General features: G+C 42.4%; 1 protein-coding gene across 1 annotated transcript in view; it reads left to right on the forward strand.

The window, feature by feature from the left end:
* The window catches only part of RADX (RPA1 related single stranded DNA binding protein, X-linked), an 804,920-nt gene that overhangs the window by 451,934 nt on the left and 330,788 nt on the right, over positions 1 to 22,198 (forward strand). Inside the window, exon 10 of the mRNA XM_044057246.1 lies at positions 6,251 to 6,459. Coding sequence (XP_043913181.1) covers positions 6,251 to 6,459 — 209 coding nt within the window. The remainder of the gene's footprint in view (positions 1 to 6,250; positions 6,460 to 22,198) is intronic.

The following is a 22,198-nucleotide window of genomic DNA, read 5'->3' on the forward strand; positions in this document are numbered from 1 at the left end:
CAGTGGTCTGTGACTGACCAAGTTTGTAGATGACTGCAAGCTGGGAGCTGTCTTAAATTACCCTAGTGATGTGAACATCCTCCTAGAGGGCCTTACCCAAACTAGTGACTGGTGCCAGAAGCATGGCCTCAAACTGAATGCCAAGAAAAGCATCGTTATCCCCTTTGGAGAAAATGGCATCCCCACTAATTATCACATTAATAACAACGTACTAAGCACGCAATCAGTCATGAGGGACTTTGGCACCCAGGTTGATAGCGATATGACTTTTGACCACCACATTGCCTCCATTGTACTGAAGGCTTTCTGCATGGCCCACCTCATAAGTAAGGTTATTTCATCCAGGAATAAGAAGATCGTAACATCCCTATACTCCTCCCTTATCACACCCATTATCGAGTACAATGCCCCTTTCGGTATGTACCTTGCCAAGCACATGCAGCAGCTGGAGAGACCACAGAGGTTCATGACTAGGAAAATCCAGGGTCTCAAACACCTATCCTATACAGATAGGCTAAAAGCCCTGTCCCTCTACTCAGTCTCATACAGACTGCTCAAAGGTGACCTGTGTCTGGCATACAAGTCTATCTCAGACCCTGGAATTGCTGCATATCTGTAAGTCAAATTCCACTCGCGCAACCCATATGCAAGACCTCAACCTGGTCTTAATATTAACTTTTTGGCAGGATAGAATTGTGTGCTCAAGACTACACCCATCTGTGGAATAGACTCCCTCTAAATGTCAAGCAAAGTACCTCACTAGCCGTCTTTAAGAGGAACCTGGATGACTGGATGGGAAGCAGAAAGTACACCCCTGGGTTTCCACCTGTGTCCCTGCTGGACAGGGGAAACAGGTGCTGACTTTGTGGGAATACGGGCAAAATTTATGGCTAGGTTTATAAGGGCATCCGGGCCAATAGCCTAGTATCATCCTATGAACCTATTATAATGTTTGCACAATCCCCAGTGCAACAGTCTTGTCACATTATTATTCCTTTCAGTATACAGTCCTTCTGCCATTAGTGTGTCACAACCAGCAATAAGATGTGCAACTGTTTCCATTTCTGTTTTACAAAACTTAAATTTGTCTGATTCTCTTACATGTTTAGTGGACTTTGTAAACCAATGTGAACATAGTCCACTGTCTTGGGCTGCCAGTATTAAGCTTTCATGTTATGGTTTGAATTTGCCTCTCCTTAACCATTCCTGTGTTTGGTCTAGATCAACATGAGGTAGTTCCAGGAATTTTCTATACTTGAAACTATATTTATGCGTTTTCCACATTTCTTGCCCTCTCATCTGATCCTTCACCTTATATACTTTCTTTTCTTTATTGGCACATTCAGTTGCTGCCTGATTTTTATGTACTTCTGGTTTGAGTTCCATTCCCGCTTGATGCCGATATGCTTCTGCTAGACGAAGCGGGGAAGTCATCTTAGATTTATTCTCCTCATGTTTCAAAATTTACACAATGTTTGGGTCTTGTGAGATCTGCAGATATGTATGCAGTCCTACGATTGCAGATCTATACATGTAATCAATTTCAAAGAGCCCCATACCTCCTTCAGAATGGGGAGTATATAATCTTGGTATGCACTTATTTTTATTAGTCCTATGATGAGCATGAAGCATCCTTTTTGTTTTCCTGTCTGATCTATCCAACACCTTTTAGGGACAGTCAAGCACTCTAAAACTGTAGGTTAGGACAGGAAGAGCAAATTGGTTTATAGCTTGAACTTTGTTCTTGGATGTCAATGCTGTTTTCAGGCTTAATTTAAATCTTGTAAAATATTTCTTACTAAGTTTTATTCACATTTGTTCATGTTTTATTGCTGATCCTTCAACAATTCCCAAATATTTATACATTCCCTCTTGCTCACATTCTTTTATATCACATTCTTGTTCCAAACTGATGTTTTCTTGGTGCTGCAGTTTTCTTGCTTTAAAGGTTGCATTTGCACATTTATCAAGACCAAAGGACACTCTTATACCATCTGAAAAAGTTTTGACTACTTGCAGTTGTGTTTTCAGTTTCTTATATTATGAGCTATACAGTTTTAAATCATCTGCAAATGGAAGATGAGAAGTCTTTACACTTTGTAGCTTTCTGGGAGCCAAATTATAGCCGTGATGTAATCCAGGGCTGTCCAACTGTGAGGCTGTCTGGGGCCACATATGTTACGTGAGCTCAGTTCGAGGGCCAAGTGCACTTCAAACCGTACATACCATCAAGTGTGGTAGTCCCATGCAACTGTTTTGTAATTAGTTGCTATAAACATAAATTCTCTAGTGGCCTGGATGTTTCACCATTCCCGTACTACAGAAAAATACTCAGAAGAGTCAATACAGTGCAATGATTTATTAATATTGTTATTTGTCATTATGTTATGAATTTCCTGCAGAGTGCAGAATGCAGATACTGCAGATAGCAGAACATACATTTGCAATACAATTTACTGCTGATAATCAAAATGTAGGGAACCATCACATAATTTTAAAAACTAGCCAAGTCAGTGGTAGTATTACTAATCTAATGGGAATTTTGATGAGAGACTTTATCGCATGCAACGGCAGTAAAGTCAACAGCACAACTTGTAGCTAGATGCATGCATGCACCCATATTGTTGCTAAGACTGTTGCGCACCTTAGATTTTATGTGTTTCATCAGGGAAAATGTACTTTCACAAATATTAGTGCTGCCAAACACTGAACAGTTTCAAGGCAAAGTCATGTAAGTCGGGGAAACGGTCAATTGTAACCATCTTCCAAAAGTCTTCGCACTTCACTTTCTGTGACTGGAAGAACGTATCTGCCTGCAGCTCGCATAGTTCTAGCTGGAACACTGATGGCTGCTGACTGACTGAAGCTTGCATTGGGTTATTGAACAACTCCAGGTTGGATCAAAGCTTCTCGAAGTCCTGAAATCTGTCACCAAAGTCAGCGATATGCTTTCAAGAACCTCAACGTGTGCACGAAAGTCTGCAAACTGAATGTCCGACACGAGTTCAAGGCATAACTTGAAGTGTGTAACATCATTGTTACGCAACGAGTCTGTAAAAAGTTGTATTTTCTTGCGGAATGACTCAGTGTGACCCACGAGTCGATACATTCTGATTTTTCCCTTGCAGTTTTAAATTCAAAGTGTTCAAATAATCTGTTATGTCAGTCAAAAAAGCCAGTGAGCAGAGAAAGTCTGTGTCTTGAAGTTTCAGTATGAAGTCTTCAGTCTTTGGAATGTTTTCTTCATTAAGAAATGACAAAATTTCTTTTCTCAGAGAGAAAAACAGTGTCAAGCACTTGCCAGCACTCAACCAGCATACGTCTGAGTGAAGAGGTGAGTCCCCATACTGTGTTTCAAACTCTTCGAGAAATGCCACAAACCTCCTATGCCAATGCACTTTATTGCCGCCATGGATGATATTGACGATGGCTATGACCGTGTTCATAACGTTGTGAAGTTTGACATAACGGTCGCAAAGGGCCTCGTGGTGTATAATACAGTACAGGTGTACACAGTCAATTCCATTTTGCCGCAAAAGTCCTACCAAGCCACCTTATACGGCCCATCATCACTTTTGCCCCATCAGTTGTAATGCTTGAGCATTTTTCAAATTCACCGTACTTTTGCACTGCTGTCATCAGTGCATTATAAATGTCAATAGCTTTCATACCAAAATTCAACGCCACTATCTCCAGTAGTTCTTCATTCACAGTGAAATTATCATTGATCTAATAAAAATAACAAGCTCACTGATATCAGCAATGTCGGTACTTTCATCCAGTGCCAACAAATAATATTTGAATTGATCGATTATGTTTTTCAATTTTTTTTCAACATACACATCCAAATCAGCTACTCTCCTGCTGACTGTAATCAGAAAGAGAAATGGTTTCAAAATTCTTTTTCATCTTCTCATCGCTAAATGCTGTGGCCATTTCCATTGCACAACGCTTTGCAATCTCACCATCTGTAAACTGCTTCTTACTTCTGGCCAATTCAAGACTGACAGCATAAGACACAATAACACTTTGGGTTTGGCTAGTCAAGGGTTTAAGCATAATGTCTTTCTGCTTGTTCATCTTGCTTTCCAAGTCGTTAAAAACGAACAAACGGCTTGATCTGTGTACTGGTCATACTTTTTCTTATGGTGAATTTCATAATGTCTCTTCAAGTTACATTCTTTTGCGACAGTTATCACTTGCAAACAGACTAGGCATTTAGGCTTACCACCATTTTCTGCAAACAAGTACGTCTCCTCCCACCAACTTTGGAATGTATGGTTTTCTGCGTTGACCTTACACTTGCCACACATGATTATCCCATCACTGTAGCACACTACAAGAGTTTCATATTGAAACTTCAAGATGCAGACTTTCTCTGCTCAGTTGCGTTTTTGACTGATTTGACATGTGATGAACGTGTGACATAATCTTGCAATGCAAGAATCGGCGAATCCTACCGAACATAGCCAGAATTTGTCAGTGCATTGTGGAAATGCAAACAAAACTAATATTAATTGTAAAAATGTAAAATTTGTCCTTTTTATAGATTTAAGGTTGCAGACTGGTCATGGGCCGGACAGTAACCCCTGGCGGGCCGCCAGTTGGACAGCCCAGATGTAACCTGTTAAGCAGACACCCTAATGGGTTAAGGGCAGTTCGGCTGTGTAGAATATATCATGTATCCTGTGGATGCTGCCATAGTGCTCAGTCTATAGGTCAGTACTTACAGCAGTGAAGGTTTACACACGTGCAAGTCATTTTATTCAAACAGATCTTTGGCTGTTACAGTCATAGCCTTTGAAATGCAGACATTGCATCTGTTCCTAGTTTGGCACCAACCCTTCAGATGGGAAATTTTGAGAGATGCATACATTCCCTGCTATTGCTCTCTGTTTTCTGTAAATTCACATTATCTATTGGGACTAAGCTTTTCTGCATGCCAGTGCAAATACTCAGATAAAGTTGAACCACTTTTTCAGTTTGCCTGCCCTTTCCTTCCGAGTTATTTAAATGAAGGTGAATATTTGTTGCATTGTGTGGTTGGTTATAGACTGTATGTAGAAGAATTCATAACCTTTCATTTATTCCTTATGAAATGATGGCATCTTCCAGGTAAGCTGTGTGTCTGCCATTGTGATTGAATTAAGTTTAGTTATCTGAAGTGTGTTTTGTCTTTCTTGGCAAACAGCTGTTTTTCCAGAGCTATGGCTATTTTTCGAGTTGTTCCTAAGAATGCATCCTTGAATGATATTTGTATGTCCAGTAAACTGGATGTACTATACCCTGTTCTAACACTGGTATTGGATCTGTTTGTGATCTACCACTTAATGTGCTATTTGCTATCAACATTTTATTTAGTCTTTATCTTTTCAGTTTACAGCTCATTTTTTACAGAGTTGTGGCTATCTCTTTGCAGTCTGAGTGCATCCTTGGTAATATTTATGTAAAATTTGCATAGGCTGTAATATCCCCTTGCAAGATTCTTCAAACTGGATCTCAAGTCTGATCTACATTTTGTTTTAGAGCTGTCATTATTAGGTGCATGTTCCTTCATGCAGCCACCCAAGATTGCAAGCTTGGGATTGTTCCTGAAGGTCATGAAGGTGAAACTCTAAATTCCAGATCAAAAAGTTATTTAGTTATCAGAACAATAGATGTGGACTGGTGTTTCCATCTTCATCACCATACCCCTCCGTCTGTCCCCCTACTATATTCCTAGTGGAACAACAGAAGCTTAGCTGCAGATGAACTTGTTTTTTGTTGTTACTCCTTGTATATGCGTCTTGCTAAAAGTTAACATGAGCTTGCAGAGATCTGGGGAATGGTCCTGATAAGCTGATTGTTTGTGGGTAAAGGAGAGGGGCCTGGTAGCCTGGAGAAGTGTTTAATGGCAAGCAAAGTCCTGCTGACCATAGTCCTTATGATGATAAAGAGGATATCATATATGTCATTAAGGTGGTGATATCAAATATGTCATTATGGTAAGTCCATAACTTTCCTTTATAGTGGGTGCCCTCCACAGCTGTACTTTGCATTGACTGAGGTGAGAAGGCTAGCAGGTGTGTGAATGAAAAGAAAGTCTCTGTACAAAAAAAGAGAAGTTTGTTAAGATACTTAGTAATTCTAGTCTTTTCTCCAAGCATCTTTTTTGAAGTTACCGTTTATGTAAGTTAACATACAGCAGTGTTCATGGTCAAATATATTATTATTTCAAACTAATAATTGCTTTTATTTACATGTGCAATAGGAAGAAATATTTTTTTCTGCAAGATCTTCACCCCCATCTTCACAAGAATCTGATGGTCTTGCTCAGAAATCCCCAACCCAGAAGAGGAAATCTGAACTACATCAAGAAACAGAACCTCTTACTGCTCCCATCATGCAGTTACCTGATTTCTCACCTTCCAGCAAGTTTCCCTTCAGGAGAAAGAGACAACAGCGCTATCAGACAGAGGAGTATGTATATTGCTTTTTTATGTTTATATTTCTTATTAGCATGTTTCTTTTCTTAAATCTGGTGATAATACCATAACATTTAGAAAGTGAAAAATAAGTTTTAAAAGCTTGTTAGGTCTTACATGATCCAGTCCATCCGCTTCAGCCATTAGGACTAGCTACTGAGGGAGATATTAAAGTCATCACTTGAAAACTTTCTCAGTCTCAAAATTTCCCCTATTCCCAGAATACTGTTGGCCTCCTTTCCTTGGCAGAACTCTGTTACCATAGAGTCGCTCACATCAGAGAAAATAGCTGTGGAATTTCAGTAAGAAAAAAGGAAAAATATGACAATAGCTAATTTCTTGAACTTTAACCATACCCTTACTTAGGAATGGGGTCTATTCCTGTCATTGTGTTACAAACACAAAAGAGTGTGAGACATTATACCACAAGAAAGTGTTCCCAGACCATATTCATGCTTTTAGAAGCATTTAGAGCTCTGTTTCTGTTCTGGATTATTTCCAGGGGTAGGTCACTTTATCATTTACAAATCTGCATTGATTTTAAGGTCAGACTTTTCTTTTTTTTTTCTGTCAGAGTTTGCAGAGCTACAGTTGCCTCATCTGGTCTAGAGGCTGCTAGGCTGTCATTTTGTTCTGATTACTTTTAGAATTTGGGAGTTTTCTGTGTGGTACTGTAATCCCATTTGTACATTGGTGAATACACTGAAGTAGTGATGGAATACATTTCAGACTGTGTTGATGGGGTGTTGATGCGGTAACAAATACCAAGAGCATCACTATTAGAGCTAACCAGAAGTCATGGCTCACCCCTAAGGAGTGAAGGAGAGAAATGCAGTTTACAGAGGGCTAAGGACAAAGCAGCCCTAAGCGTAGCAAGAGGTAATCTGAGCGAGGGTGTAAAGGGGGCTAAAAGGGAGTATAGCAGAAAGGTACAGAGCCACTTGAAAACATGAAAGATGCAAGCAGACTATGGCAAGGCATACAGGAGATCACTGACTACCACAGCAAGGGATCTTCTGATGAAGAAGCTATTGTACCTTAGATACATTTTAGTTTCACAAAACACCCCACCTGTGGCAAAGAAGTTTCCTAAAACACAACCTGTTATAGTGCAAGTGTCTGGTATAAGACAGACAAAGAAGAGCTCATTTTACTGCTACAAGGAGCTGCTTTTTTATTTTTTATTACTAGAGAAGGGTCAACATAAATAATTTTTGGAAGGGGCATCTTTAAGAGCCTTCCTCATTCCTCTTAAGAAAATATTTAGTTTCCAGCCAGTGTTAAAAGTGTGCAAGCTTGCTAGTCTGAGAATGTTCCTGTTGTTTCTCAGATTGAGATATTAGCAGTTCCTAGAAAAAAAATGCTGAACAGTTTCTTGTCTATGCCATACCATTATTTATTTGTTTGTTTATTTTATTTAACATTTATTTACCAGGATAATCTGGCTGGACAACTGATGTCCGTTTTCAGCGGAGTCCTGGGGAGAAAAGCTCCAGACATTACAGAAAGTAAAGTAATGACAATAATTAGTTACAAGTTATAATATAGTATAAAAAGAAAAATGAAAAAAAATGTATACAGTAGTATAATAAGAAACATGAAGTTACACAGCAGACTTAATCAGGATAGGTATGAGATGGTGTAATAAGCATTAATTAATAACATTTCTTCCCTCTAGGCCTTCTGTTGCCTTGTTGGTGCAGTTTTCTCATTATTTCTGTGTTATCCATTCTTCAGTCAGCTTGGACTGGGCGAGGATAATGAGGGCATTAATAAAGTTCTCCCTGACATCCATTTTAATGCCTTCTCAGCTGCCCCTGTTTGGTGCTAGTAGACTAGAGAATGATGCACCCACTTCAGTCTCTACTGTGGATATTAGTCTGTCCTATAGCTTTGTTACCAAGTTGTCCAGTGAAGTCTGTTACCTTAGTGCATGCTCATTTGGTGCCAAGCAATTAAGTTGTGGTACTGATGCCCATAAGACCATTATGGGTATTGTCTTTGTTGCCTGATGTCCCTTGCATTAGTGTCCACATCTGGAATGGCTTCTGAGCTGGCATCAGAGGTGAAAGGCTTAAAATCAGTGTCTTTGGCTGCAGTGGCCTGTGTGTCTTCAGGCGTGTCAGTTTTGGTCCATCTGGAAGGGACATTGATACAACATGGTTTGCTGACAGCTCAGTCCCCAAAACTTGCAGTGGCATTGATCTCAGCCCAGGACACCCACAGTTCTGGGTCTTTGGCTTTCACTTATCTCACCAGAGTGGAAGAGATGTGGAAGGCCACTGCAGAGATAGATGCAGAGTGTAGAGTCTACTTTCATCTTCCTGGTTTTTGAGCTGCTCTCCCAAAGTGAGTTAAGAAAATGAAGGCGGAAGAGGAAACACATAGACCGTCCATTAGACATTCACATCCTGGACACAGAAAGGCAGTGGAGAAGACTCCTTGTTTTCCCGTGCTGAAGACACCATATTAGAGAAATTCCTTGACCTAATGAGCTAGGTGGAGGTTTGGGGAGCTGACCTCCTCTCTCTTCATCTGAAGGAATTCTGTAAGAGACTGTTTTACTCTCCCTCACCTTCCTTCTAGGTGGTTCCCTCATACTGACAGGATAGTTACACTTGTAATGCAAAGGGACTAGGCAACAACATTTTCCCTGGATGTTCTTCGTGTTTCACTGTTGCAGTCATCACATTTGGGTTATCTGCCTGCAGGTAGCCCTCAGCCAGCCTGAATACAAGAGTCTTCGGATTTCTGCGTCGGATGCTGTCACTTCTTCCATAACGTCAGCTCGTCAGGGGTGTAAAACATGCAGCCGATGCCATGACATCAGTCTTTCTTGCCATGCGGTGCCCGAAGCAGAAGCAATTCGCAAGTGCCAGTCGGCCGACTCCAGAAATTTTCATTTTCGAGTTTCAGACCTGAAGTCTTCAAAAAAGATAAGTACCCCATTGGGGGTCCTTTTTTCTTGCTCTAACCGATGTCAGAAAAAATTAACAGTTGTCTTGCCTGTGGAAAGTAAATACCTCACAGAGATTTTCATTCTTACTGCGTCACCTGTTTAGGCCCAGACCACGACGTCCCTTGCTGTCGGTTTTGTGCCTTGTTCAACGCCTGAACTATTCGTTGTTGGGCTATTTTTGTAGCTAAATACTTTCATTCTCGATCTCCGAACTTTGAAATGGCTTCGTTAAGCCATCCGACTACCGATCTTCCGAAAAAACGTAAGGATAAAGACAGAGACCGCATAGGTCCAAAACTGCCGACGACGCTTCCGTTAAGCTAGTCGCCAGTCCACTGGTACTCAGTAAGGTGCTTTTGCAGCCCCTGATACCCGCTACTACAGATTCGCAGGCCTCTACTGAGACCCATTCGGAATCTGGTATGCCGCGAGATGCTTCTTCGACTATGGAACCTGCGGATGTCTTTACCTTGGATGGGTCTGGAGCCGCTGTGCAAGCACCGGCTTCTGAGGGTGTATTCAGGCCTACAGACGTTCTTATTAAACCAACGGCATCGTTGCCAACTAGAAGTATCAAATTCCTAAGGCCTAAAACTCGCACTACGCCTAGAAAACCGATGACCAAACCACTGACTCAGGTCCATATGCCTCAAAAACAAATGCTTAGAATGGCTGAAGACCTTATTACCTTAATTAGGGGAAGCCAGCCTTCCCCCTCTAAGAGACCTCGAACCGATTTTCTTTCTGATTCTTCTGATCAGGAATATGATATCTCTGCTCCTTCTGATTAGCAGGATTTGCCCTTCTCTACTTATGAGGATTCTGATGCAGAGGATTCCATTTCCTCTGCTTCCCTACCAGAAGATTTTTCTTTTGGTGAAACCTTGCATTCCCTTAGGGAGCATTTCCGCTGGGAGTGCCAGGACTATTCTGAGTCCAAAAAGCGACTTAGGGAATTCTTACTCCTGCCTTAAGACAGGCTTCTAGCTATCCCTCCTGTTCTGACTATTGTAGATGATGTTTTCTTGGAATCTAGCCTTACCCCAGACAACTTACCTCCAGCTCCTAGAAAACCTGACGGGTACTACAGAGTACCTGACTCTCACAAGTTCCTCTTCAAGAATCGATCCAGAGACCATTTCCCAAGGACCAAAAGGCATTAAGGCTACTGCTGCCAAAAATCCTACCCCTTCTGATAGGGATTCTAGAGCCTTAGACAGATGGGGTAAGAAGGTATACACTTATGCTACTTTGGCCATTAGGGCTTTAAATTGCCAGTTTCATATGTTAAAGTATCAGCAACATATTATGGGACTACTTAAGCAGAAAATTATGTTGATTTCTGACTGTGCTGAACACAAAGAATTGCAAGATTTATTGCATTCTGCTGAACAAGTTGGTAAACATACTTTGCAATGTGGTTTTGATGCTTTAGAAGCATCTTGCAGGGCTGCTGTCACTGGGTCTATACTTAAAAGGCATACTTGGCTTAAGGAACAAAACTTGCCAGATCATGTTAAAGCTAAATTACTGGATGCACCCTTAAACCAAGACTGCCTTTTTGGCAACAAAGCAGAGGAAGTCCTCAAAAGGATGGAGGAAAAAGCTAAATCTATGCAAACTGTTAAAGATTTTCTACAAGTACAGCCTCCCAGATTCAGTAGGCATTGGCCTTCAAAGAACTGGTCCTTTCCAGTCCCTTCCAGGCCTTCTCAGTCCAAACCTAGGAACAGCAGACCACCAAGACTTCAGTCTCAGGCTACGCACAGATTTAAGCAGTGGGAGGCTCCCACTTCCAAAGCAGGGAGTAGTAAGCCACCCCCCTACGGATACATGGCACAATGACTTAACTTTAACTCTTCCAAGCCGTGCTCAACTACTTGCTCCCTTAGGAGGAAAGCTCATCCTGCATGCAAAAAATGGGAACTCATTACCCAGGACAAATGGGTTTTGAACATAGTTTCCTGAGGATACAGATTCCACTTCCACACACTGCCATCCCCAAATGGTTGGCCAGACCTCCCCCCAAATCAATGGGTGGAGGCCCAACAGCAGGTTCTCCCTCTTCTCAGTATCAGGGCTATCCAACTGTCCCAGAAGATCTAAGGGTACAAGGTTTTTATTCAAAACTTTTTCTGGTACCCAGAAAAGAAAACTCCTGGCATCCTATCCTGGACCTCTCTATTCTCAACACCTTTCTGGTGGTTCCAAAATTCAAAATGCTAACTCTTCAACACCTTCTTCCTATGCTAGCCAAGGATGCCTGGCTGGCAACCCTAGACTTAAAGGAAGCTTACCTGCACATACCAATAATACCCTACGTTTCAGGGCAGGCTTCATGCACTTTCAGTTCTCTGCACTTCCCTTTAGCTTATCTACTGCCCCCAAGGTGTTCACAAAGTGTCTAGCTCCAGCCATTGCATTTTGCAGGCAGAAAATTATTCAGATTTACCCATACTTGGACGATTGTCTGATTCAGGCAGAAAGCCAGGACTTGCTATTACAACATCTGGCATTTGTAAAGAAACTTGTAACCTCACTGGGGTACACCATCAACGAAAAGAAATCTCACCTAGTACCCTGCCAACAGATTGTATTCCTGGGAGCAAGCTTGAACACAACTTCCCAGATGACATTCCTCACTCTGGAGAAACAAGTTTATCTGACAACCTACTTCAAACTATTGGCCACAAAAACCCAGCTTTCTGCAAGGAAAATACTGCAAGCTGTCTGGGGTTCATGGCCTCTTGCATTCTGCTAATTCCATATGCAAGACTGCATATGAGGAAACTCCAATGGTATCTAAAAAGTCTATGGTGTCAACATATCCAGGACCTGGAAACAATGATTCCTATCATTCCTTGTCTAAGGACAGAGTTCCTTTGGTGGGCAGAGGCTTGCTACCGCAACAAGGGACTCCCTATCACTCTACCCCCTGCCGCCCAAACCTTAACAACAGACGCATCAGACTATGCATGGGAGGCTCACATGGCAGGGCAAATGGAACCCGAGACAGATGCACCTGCATATCAGTCAAAAAGAAATGCTAGCTGTACAGAATGCTCTGACAGCCTTCAAAGAACTTATTCTTCCAGGACAACTATTGGTAAAGACAGACAACACCACAGTTATGTGGTACATAAACAAGCAGGGGGGAACCCACTCCTACCCTCTCTGCAGACTAGCCATGGCTCTGTGGAACACAGCCTTGAGCTACCAAGTGCACCTACAAGCTCAATTCCTGCCAGACAAACTAAATTCACTGGCAGACGACTTAAGCAGGAAATCTCATGGACTCACATGAATGGAAACTAAAACCCGAAATATTCAACCTCTTGAGGAACAAATGGGGGACTCCAGAGGTAGACCTGTTTGCTCCCCTCAGAACTACCAGTTGAACAAATTCTGCACCAGAACTCCCCACAGTCAAGCTTGAAAAGTGGATGCCCTGTCCTTTACCTGGGAAAGCCTCTCAGTTTATGCCTTTCCCCCTCTGGCTCTCCTCTTGAAGGTTCTACTAAAGATCAAACAGGAAAAGCCAAGGACAATACTGATTGCACCAGACTGGCCAGCATTGTTACCCCCCTCTTGCGCAGTCTGACACTGCTACAACCATGGCACCTGCCTCAGACCCCTCCCCTGCTGTCCTAGCAGGTGGGCCAGATTCTGCATCCTCAGCTTCAAACCCTGAACCTTGCAGCCTGGCTAATTCCATGAGCTCTCCTCTAGCATCCCTCAGTAAGCAGGTGCTGGATGTCATTCTGGAGGCAAGGAGGCATAGTATCAGAAAATCCTATGCTGAAAAGTGGAAAAGATACTGTTCCTGGAGCCAGGCTTAGGGGATAGGCACAATGGTGCCTAGCGTACCTCATATTCTAGAGTACTTAACAGAAATGCTCCACAAGGGCCTATACTTCTCGTCAATTAAGATGCATACCTCTGCCATTTCAGCACATTATAATACTGAGCCATTCCTATTCTCTCACAGCTTGCTAAAACAATTCCTTAGAGGGGCCAAAAATTTAAGACCCCCCAGGAGAGCTCCCACTTCAGCCTGGGACCTTAACTTTGTGTTGGAAAAGCTCACCCCCCCCCCCTTTGAGCCAGCTGCAACAGCAGAGTTGAAATTAGTTTCTTGGAAAACAGCCTTACTTCTAGCCATCACTTCAGCGAGAAGAGTGTCTGAAGTACAGGCCCTCATGGCAGTAGAACCCTTCATTATCTTCCATGCGGTCAGGGTTTCCCTCAGGACTAATCTTTCCTTTATGCCCAAGGTGGTGTCTAGTGTGGCCCTAAACCAGTCCATTCATTTGCCTACTCTTTTCCCTAATCCACAAAACAGTGGGGAACGGATACTGCACTCTCTGGACGTGCACAGACAACTTAGATTCTATTTGGACAGAACTAAGCCTCTCAGAAAATCAGACCAGCTGCTAGTTGGCTTTGCTGCAGGGGCAGAGGGGAAGGCCATTTCAAAGCAAACCATTTCCAAATGGATAGCCCATTGCATTCATTTCTGCTACAAGCACCATGGAAAACCTACCCCACAGGGGATAAGATCACATTCCACCAGGGCTGCATCTACCTCTACAGCATTTCTCAGAGGAGTCCCTACTAGCTGCTACCTGGAGCTCTGTACATACCTTCACCAAGCATTACCACCTGCCTATCTTTTCTAAATCCAGAGCTGGATTTGCCACAGCAGTCTTGCAGGGCTTAGTAGCTGGCCCTAATGCTCTTTAACTACCTCCTCCCTTCCTTAGCTTTGGAAATCAACCCAAATGTGATGACTGCAACAGTGAAACACGAAGAACATAGTGCAGTTGTGTCATGTACCATAAATGTAGATGTTCATGTGTATTCACTGTTGCAGTCCTGGTTACCCTCCCTCCAGCCCCCTGACTTCTCTTGGCTCTACCTTTCTTTCTTGTTTGATATATATTTTATCATGTGTATTTGCTTTTTGATGGGGGTGTACCATACCATATAATCGCTTCCTTTTGGGGGGCACCTGACATCTGTGGCAAGAGAAACTGATGTAATGGCGTCGGCTGCATGTTTTATACTCCTGACGAGCTGATGTCATGGAAGAAGTGACAGCATCCAACGCAGAAATCCGAAGACTCTGGTATTCAGGCCGGCTGAGGGCTACATGCAAGCAGATAACCCAAATGTGATGATTGCAACAGTGAATACACTCGAACATCTGCATTTATGGTAAGTGTACACAACTGTACTTTTCCCACCTCCCCATGCAACTGGCATGTGATGCAATTAGTAGGGCACTGAGGACAAGCATTACTGTTCACAGGCTGGCCTCACTGAGGCATTGTGACTTTCTGAGAACTTCAAGACATCCTTTACGAGTGCCTCCTTTGAAGGTGACTAGCTTTTTGGTTCTAAGATAAAAGCCAAGTTGCAGATGAACTGACGGATTTTAAAAATTCCCTGCAGAGTTTCTGTCAGAAATATTCGGTGAGCAAATTAGTGTAAATAAGGAAATTATTCTTTTGACCTGGTGCACAGGATCTGAATTGCCTAGACATGGTAAGGCTTTGTTAAGTTTAATTCTGGTTGCTGCCAATAAAGTAGTTACTAGGAAATGGAAATCAAAGTCTAAACCAACTGTATTTGAAGTACTGAATATTGTAACAGAAATAAAAGAACTGGAAGCAAGATATTTAGAAAAAGGAAGTAGCAAATTACATAGAACTAAATAGAAATTGTGGGAATGATACATGCAGAATAGTGTTCTGGAGGAGAACTGAGGTTTAAGAGAAGGCAGGAAATAAGCAATTTATGTAATGTTGGATTGATAGTAAAACATACATGATGTATAATGTATGTAACTGGGAATATGTTAATGTGGTTTGTTTTCTTTTATATTAATGTATGTTTGCCTATATGATAATTTAATAAAGGTGTTAAGAAAAACAAAGAAAAGTGGAGCAAAGTCCAGCCACCAAAAAATCTGGACAGAACACGAAAGGCAACACACAGGAAACTCCTGGTTGTAGTAAAGCAGACTTCTTTATTGAATTAACACCACAAAAGAAAAAAAACAGCATTTTTGTTCGTGTCCCTCAGACTTCCTCAGATATAGTGAATAAATGAATACTGTTACATCACTATATGTACTCTCATTAAGTAATTAATCAGTTGAAACAATCATAAATATTTAAAGGAATAGTGTATGTTCATCGTGTTTCACTGTTGCAGTCATTACACTTGAGTTATCCTGCTGGCAGGCTACCCGCAGTCGGCCTGAATTCCAAAGTCCTGGTCCAGCGTCGGTTGCTGTCGCCTCCTCCCTGACGTCAGTGCACCAGGGGTATATAAGATGCAGCCGACGCCATTTTCTTGAGTCTTTCTTGCCGCTCGGTGCCCGAAGCAAAAGCAGTTTGCAAGTGCCGGTCGGCCGACTCCTGAGATTTTCAAAATTGAATTTCAGATCCGAAGTCTTCAGTAAAGCTAAGTACCCCATTGGGGAAACTTTTTTCTTGCTCCAGACCGATGTCAGAAAAAGTTAACAGTTGTATTTCTTGTGGGAAGCAAATACCTCATAAGGATTTTCATTCTTACTGTATTCCTTGCATAGGCCCTGACCACGACATTACTAGTTGTCGGTTTTGTGCTAGATTTAACCAACGCACTATTAAGCGTCGGTACGATTTTGCATTTCATTACTTTGGCCGAAGGTTTAACTATATAATGCCGTTGGAACAGCTGACGACCAGAGTTCATAAAAAGCACAAGGAAAAAGAAAAGGACAGGCATCCGAGGTCCAAAACCAACGACGAAGCCTCCTCTAGGCCAGTCGCCGGTTCGCCGGTTCTCAGTGAGGCGCTTTTGCAGCCCCTGACACCCGCTACCTCAGAGCCACAGGCTGCCTCCGACTCCCACGTGGAGACAACTAGGCCTCTGGAAACTCAAGGTATTGAGCCTGCAGAAACTAATCCCTCAGATGGGTCCAGAGCCGCTGAGCAGGCATCGGCTTCTGAGGGTGTTTTCAGACCTACACAGCTTTATATCAAGCCAACTTCAGCATCCAAGACAAAGACTAAAACAGCTTTAAAGACAAAGAAACAAGTACAGCATTCTCCTGGACAGACATCCATGCCTAAGAAACAGATGCTCAAAATGGCCGAAGACCTAATTACTTTGATCAGGGGTTCCCATCCCCCTCTTGATAAAAGGCCTAGGCAAGACACTGACTATAATTCCTCTGATCAGGTTTCCATTTCATCTGACTCTTCAGAACAGGGATATACTCTCTTCCTCCCAGTGAGGACTCTGATGCTGAAGAATCTATCCCTTCAGCCTCTCCTCCTGAGGACTATTCTTTTGGGGAAACCCTGCACACCATGAGGGATCATTTCCACTGGGAGAGCCAAGATTATTCAGAATCAAAGAAAAGGCTCAGAGATTTTCTTTCATTGCCTCAACACAGACCTCGTGCTATTCCACCTGTACTAGACATTGTAGATGATGTATTTTCAGAGTCTAGTCTGTCTCCTGATTCTTTACCCCCTGCACCAGTTAAGCCAGATAGGTACTACAGGGATCCAGATTCACATAAATTTCTTTATAAAAACCATGCTGCTGACCCAGAAACTATATCTCAGGGTCTCAAAGGGGTCAAGGCTTCCACTGCAAAAACCCCTGTTCCCTCAGATAGGGATTCTAGAGCACTGGACAGATGGGGGGAAAAAGTTTACACCTCTGCTACTTTAGCTGTAAGGGCTTTAAATTGCCAGTTTCATATGCTTAAATATCAGCAATACCTAATGTCTCTGCTTAAACAGAAAATGCTGACAAACTCTGAATGTCCTGAAAACAAGGAAATGCAGGATTTATTGCATGCAGCTGAACAAGTGGGAAAGCATACTTTGCAATGTGGTTTTGATTCACTAGAGGCCTCTTGCAGGGCCGCAGTTACAGGCTCTGTCATTCGAAGGCATGCTTGGTTAAAGGATCAGAGTCTACCTGGTCATGTTGAAGCAAAATTATTGGATGCTCCATTACAGCATGATACTTTGTTTGGTGTTAAGGCAGAAGAGGTGTTAAAGAAAATGGAGGATAGAGCGAAATCTATGCAGACAGTAAAGGATTTCTTACAGGTTCAGCCACCCAGATTTAGTAGGAACTGGCCTTCTAAGAATTGGTCCTTTCCAGTGTCAGACAGGCCACAAAGAGGCAGATACAGATGCCCTAGAGGCAGATCTCAGCCCCAAGGCTCATACAGACCTAAACAATGGGGTGCTTCTACCTCCAAAAGTGGAGAAGACAAATCACAACCATATAGGAAACAGTCCCAATGACTTCCCACTGCCAGTGCCAAGCACTTATCTTTTGGCAGCACCCTTAGGGGAAAAGCTAGCACTTTACTCAAAAAAATTGGCACATGATCACCCAGGACAAATGGGTACTGAGTATTCTTTCTTAGGGCTACAGGTTCCACTTTCACACTCTTCCAAAGGCAAAAGGTATGCCAGACCTGCCACACAATCAATGGGCAGAGGCACAAAAGCAAATTTCATCTCTCATGGACATGAGGGCTATTCAGCGAGTACCACAGCAAGAGCAGGGACAAGGATTTTACTCAAGGCTTTTCTTGGTACCCAGAAAGGACAAAGCATGGAGACCAATACTGGATCTGTCTATTCTAAATACTTTTCTGGACGTTCCAAAATTCAAAATGCTGACACTGCAGCAACTTCTGTCCATGCTGGGCAAGAAGGCTTGGCTCGTAACTTTGAACCTCAAAGAGGCATACCTGCATGTCCCGATCAGGCAGTCTTGCAGAAGATACCTCAGATTCATAGCTGGCTCAATGCACTACCAATTCTCTGCACTGCCCTTTGGCTTATCTACTGCACCCAGGGTCTTCACAAAATGCCTGGCACCAGTAATTGCATTTTGCAGACAAAGAGGAATTCAGATATATCCCTATTTGGACGACTGCCTTATTCAAGCAGAGAGCAAGGACATTCTACTAAAGCATCTGGCATTTGTAAAAAGATTACTAATTTCCCTAGGGTACACAGTAAACGAAAATAAATCAAAACTAGTATCCTCTCAAGAGATAATATTCTTGGGTGCAAGCTTAAATACAGCTGCCCAGATGGCTTATCTCACGCCAGACAAACAGAGGCAACTGACTTATTACTTCCAAAAGATGGCAATAAAAACCCAGTTACCTGCAAGAAAAATTCTGCAGGCTTTGGGCTTCATGGCATCCTGCATTCTGCTAATTCCATATGCAAGACTGCATATGAGGAAGCTACAATGGTACCTAAAAAGTGTTTGGATTCAACATTGCCACAGCTTGGAAACATTAATTACCCTCATTCCCTGCCTGCAACAGGAGTTTCGATGGTGGGCACTGGCCTGTCACCACAACAAGGGACAGCCATTCACTGTACCCACAGCCAGGCAGACTCTAACAACAGATGCATCGGATTATGCCTGGGGGGCACACATGGCAGGAAAATGTATTCAGGGCACATGGCCCGCAAGCCAAATGCATCTTCATATCAATCAGAAAGAGATGCTAGCTGTACAGAATGCCCTGACAGCCTTCAAGGATCTACTCCATCCAGGCCAACTACTGTTAAGCACGCACAATACTACAGTCATGTGGTACATAAACAAGCAAGGGGGCACACATTCCTACCCCCTCTGCAGGCAAGCCATGACTTTGTAGAACACAGCATTGGCCTATCATGTGCATCTGCAAGCACAATTCCTGCCAGGAAAGACAAATACTCTGGCAGACGAACTAAGCAGAAACCTCATGGACTCTCACGAGTGGAAACTTGATCCACAAGTCTTCAGTATGATAACAATGAAATGGGGATGCCCAGACATAGATCTATCTGCCTCCCCTCACAACTGCCAACTACAGAGATTCTGCACAAGGACTTATCACACACAAGCATGGAAGGTGGATGCTCTATCATTCAGCTGGAAAACCCTGACAGTATATGCCTTTCCTCCACTGCCTCTCCTCCCCAAGGTACTCCTAAAGGTCAGACAAGAGAAGCCAAAAATGATTCTGATTGCCCCAGACTGGCCACGCCAGCACTGGTACCCAATCCTAAAGAGCTTGTCTCAAGGCCCAGCCTGGACTTTACCTCAAATTCCTCATCTTTTGACCCAACAAAACAATCAGATCCTGCACAGCCAACTCAGAACCTTAAATCTGGCTGCATGGTGAATAATATAACCACTCAGAACACACCTCTCTCTAAAGTAGTTATGGATGTTATTTTGGAAGCCAGGAGACCCAGCAACAGAAAATCTTATGCAGAAAAATGGAAGAGATTTTGTGCTTGGAATCAGGCACAAAGAATTGACCCACTTGTTCCAAATATCCCTCAGATTTTACAATACCTAACTGAGATGCTGGATAAAGGCCTATCCTTCTCATCAATTAAGATCCATGCCTCTGCCATTTCAGCTCATTACAATACAGAACCACCTATTTTTTCAAATCCACTGTTAAGGCAGTACCTCAGAGGGGCCAAAAACATAAGACCCCCAAGGAGAGCACCGATACCTACATGGGACCTCAATTTTGTCTTGGAAAAGCTCACACTGCCTCCTTTTGAGCCAGCCAATACAGCCGAGATAAAATTCTTATAATGGAAAACAGCTCTGCTCCTAGCAATAACTTCAGCAAGAAGAGTCTCAGAGTTACAGGCATTAATGGCAATGGAACCTTTTATCATTTTCCATCTGGACAGGGTTTCTCTAAGGACAAACCCAACATTTATGCCAAAGGTAGTATCCAGTGTGGCTCTTAATCAAACCATTCATTTGCCTACTTTTTATCCAAATCCCCAGAATAAAGGGGAGAGACTTCTGCATTCTTTGGACATACACAGACAGCTACGCTTCTACTTGGACAAAACTAAAGCTTTCAGAAAGACTGACCAACTTTTAGCGGCATATGCTGCAGGATCACAAGGAAAGGCTATCTCAAAGCAGACTATTTCAAAATGGATAAGACACTGCATTCGTTTCTGCTATGCACAACATGGCAAATCAATGCCTAAGGGCATTAGGCCACATTCAACCAGGGCAGCAGCCACATCAGCAGCTTTTCTCGGAGGAGTACCAACCGAGGAAATTTTGGAGGCTGCAGCTTGGAGTTCAGTGCACACTTTTACTAAGCACTACCACTTACCTCTTTACTCTAAATCCAGAGCAGGCTTTGCCACTGCAGTTCTGCAGGGCCTCATAGCCACTCCTAATTCTATTTAGATCCAGCCACCCAACCTCAGCTTTGGGTTTCAACCCAAGTGTAATGACTGCAACAGTGAAACACGATGAACATAGTACAGTTGTGTACCTACCATAAATGTAGATGTTCGAGTGTATTCACTGTTGCAGTCCAGGTTACCCACCCACCATCCCCCTTTCTTTGCTGGGACTTATCTGTACTTCTCTATTCTATACAACCTATGTGGTGTATTTGCTTGTAGATGAAGGTATTGTTTATTTTAGTGCATGCTTTTTTAAGCAATGTTTTTAGCCTACCCTTTTGGGGGTACCTGACATCTGGGGCAAGAAAAACTGAAGAAAATGGCATTGGCTGCATCTTATATACCCCTGGCGCACTGATGTCAGGGAGGAGGCGACAGCAACCAACACCGGACCAGGACTTTGGAATTCAGGCCGACTGCGGTTAGCCTGCCAGCAGGATAACCCAAGTGTAATGACTGCAACAATGAATACACTCGAACATCTACATTTATGGTAGGTACACAACTGTACTATATAGCTGATAAGTATGCAGTAAAAAGCTGGAAAGTGAGTATTTAAAATTAGTTGACATAAAACAAAGTTATTACACCCACAATTAAAAATAAGTCCTTGTTAATTAAGAAATATAAAAAATGACAAGTATATGTATTTTTAAAAAAATATATATTTAAAGTAATAAACTGTATAAAAAGCCTTGTGTGTAGTAACATTTAACATGACAGGTACTGGTTGATCAAAGTTTTACAGACCTTAGCTTTAACAGGGTTACCAAGGAAATACTATAATTTAGACCTGGAGGTTTATTAGCCTCAAGTACTATCTGCCAAAAGGTTTCTCTGCATTCTAACTTAGATTCCCAAGGCCCACCTCTCAAATCCTTGGGAACTGTTTCAATCGCAAAGAAGAAGAAACTGGCTTTCAAATATAATAATATATGCCTATATAAGGGATTACTGTTGTTTCTTTTGCTAACATCATTAATATGTTCATAAATTCTTCGTTTTAGTTGCCTCTCAGTTTTTCCAACATAAAAGCCTTTGCAGGTACCACAGGCAACTAGGTAAACTTAACCCTGAGACTTGCAATTGGAGTAAGAATGTGCTGTCGACAATTTCTACCTGGAGGTGACCAGGACCTGCTCTTTTTGTGAAATGTAGGCACACAGAGTGCAGGCACCGTATTTGTATGTACCCCTCCTTTTGTGTGAGAAGACATTGGAATAGTTGGCATATTCAAGTAAGTTTTTGATGTTGTGTCCCTTCCTGAAGACTACCTTTACAGGTTTGTCTTTCAAATTTGGAAGGTCTGTAAAATCCAAAAATCTCCCCCATTCTTTCTCCACTATGCTCTTAATCTGGTATGCATTTGCACTAAAACTGGTGACAAATGCTCTACTATAACCCATATCCGTGTGCATGCTAGCACCATGTTTTTTTAAGAAAACCATCTCCAGTTCCCAAAATAGGACTGTATTTGTGTATCCTACCTTGTGTGACCCCCATTA

The sequence above is a fragment of the Protopterus annectens genome, chromosome 15.part0 (assembly GCF_019279795.1).
Source record: "Protopterus annectens isolate FY-2018-M chromosome 15.part0, PAN1.0, whole genome shotgun sequence".
Taxonomy (NCBI): domain Eukaryota; kingdom Metazoa; phylum Chordata; order Ceratodontiformes; family Protopteridae; genus Protopterus; species Protopterus annectens.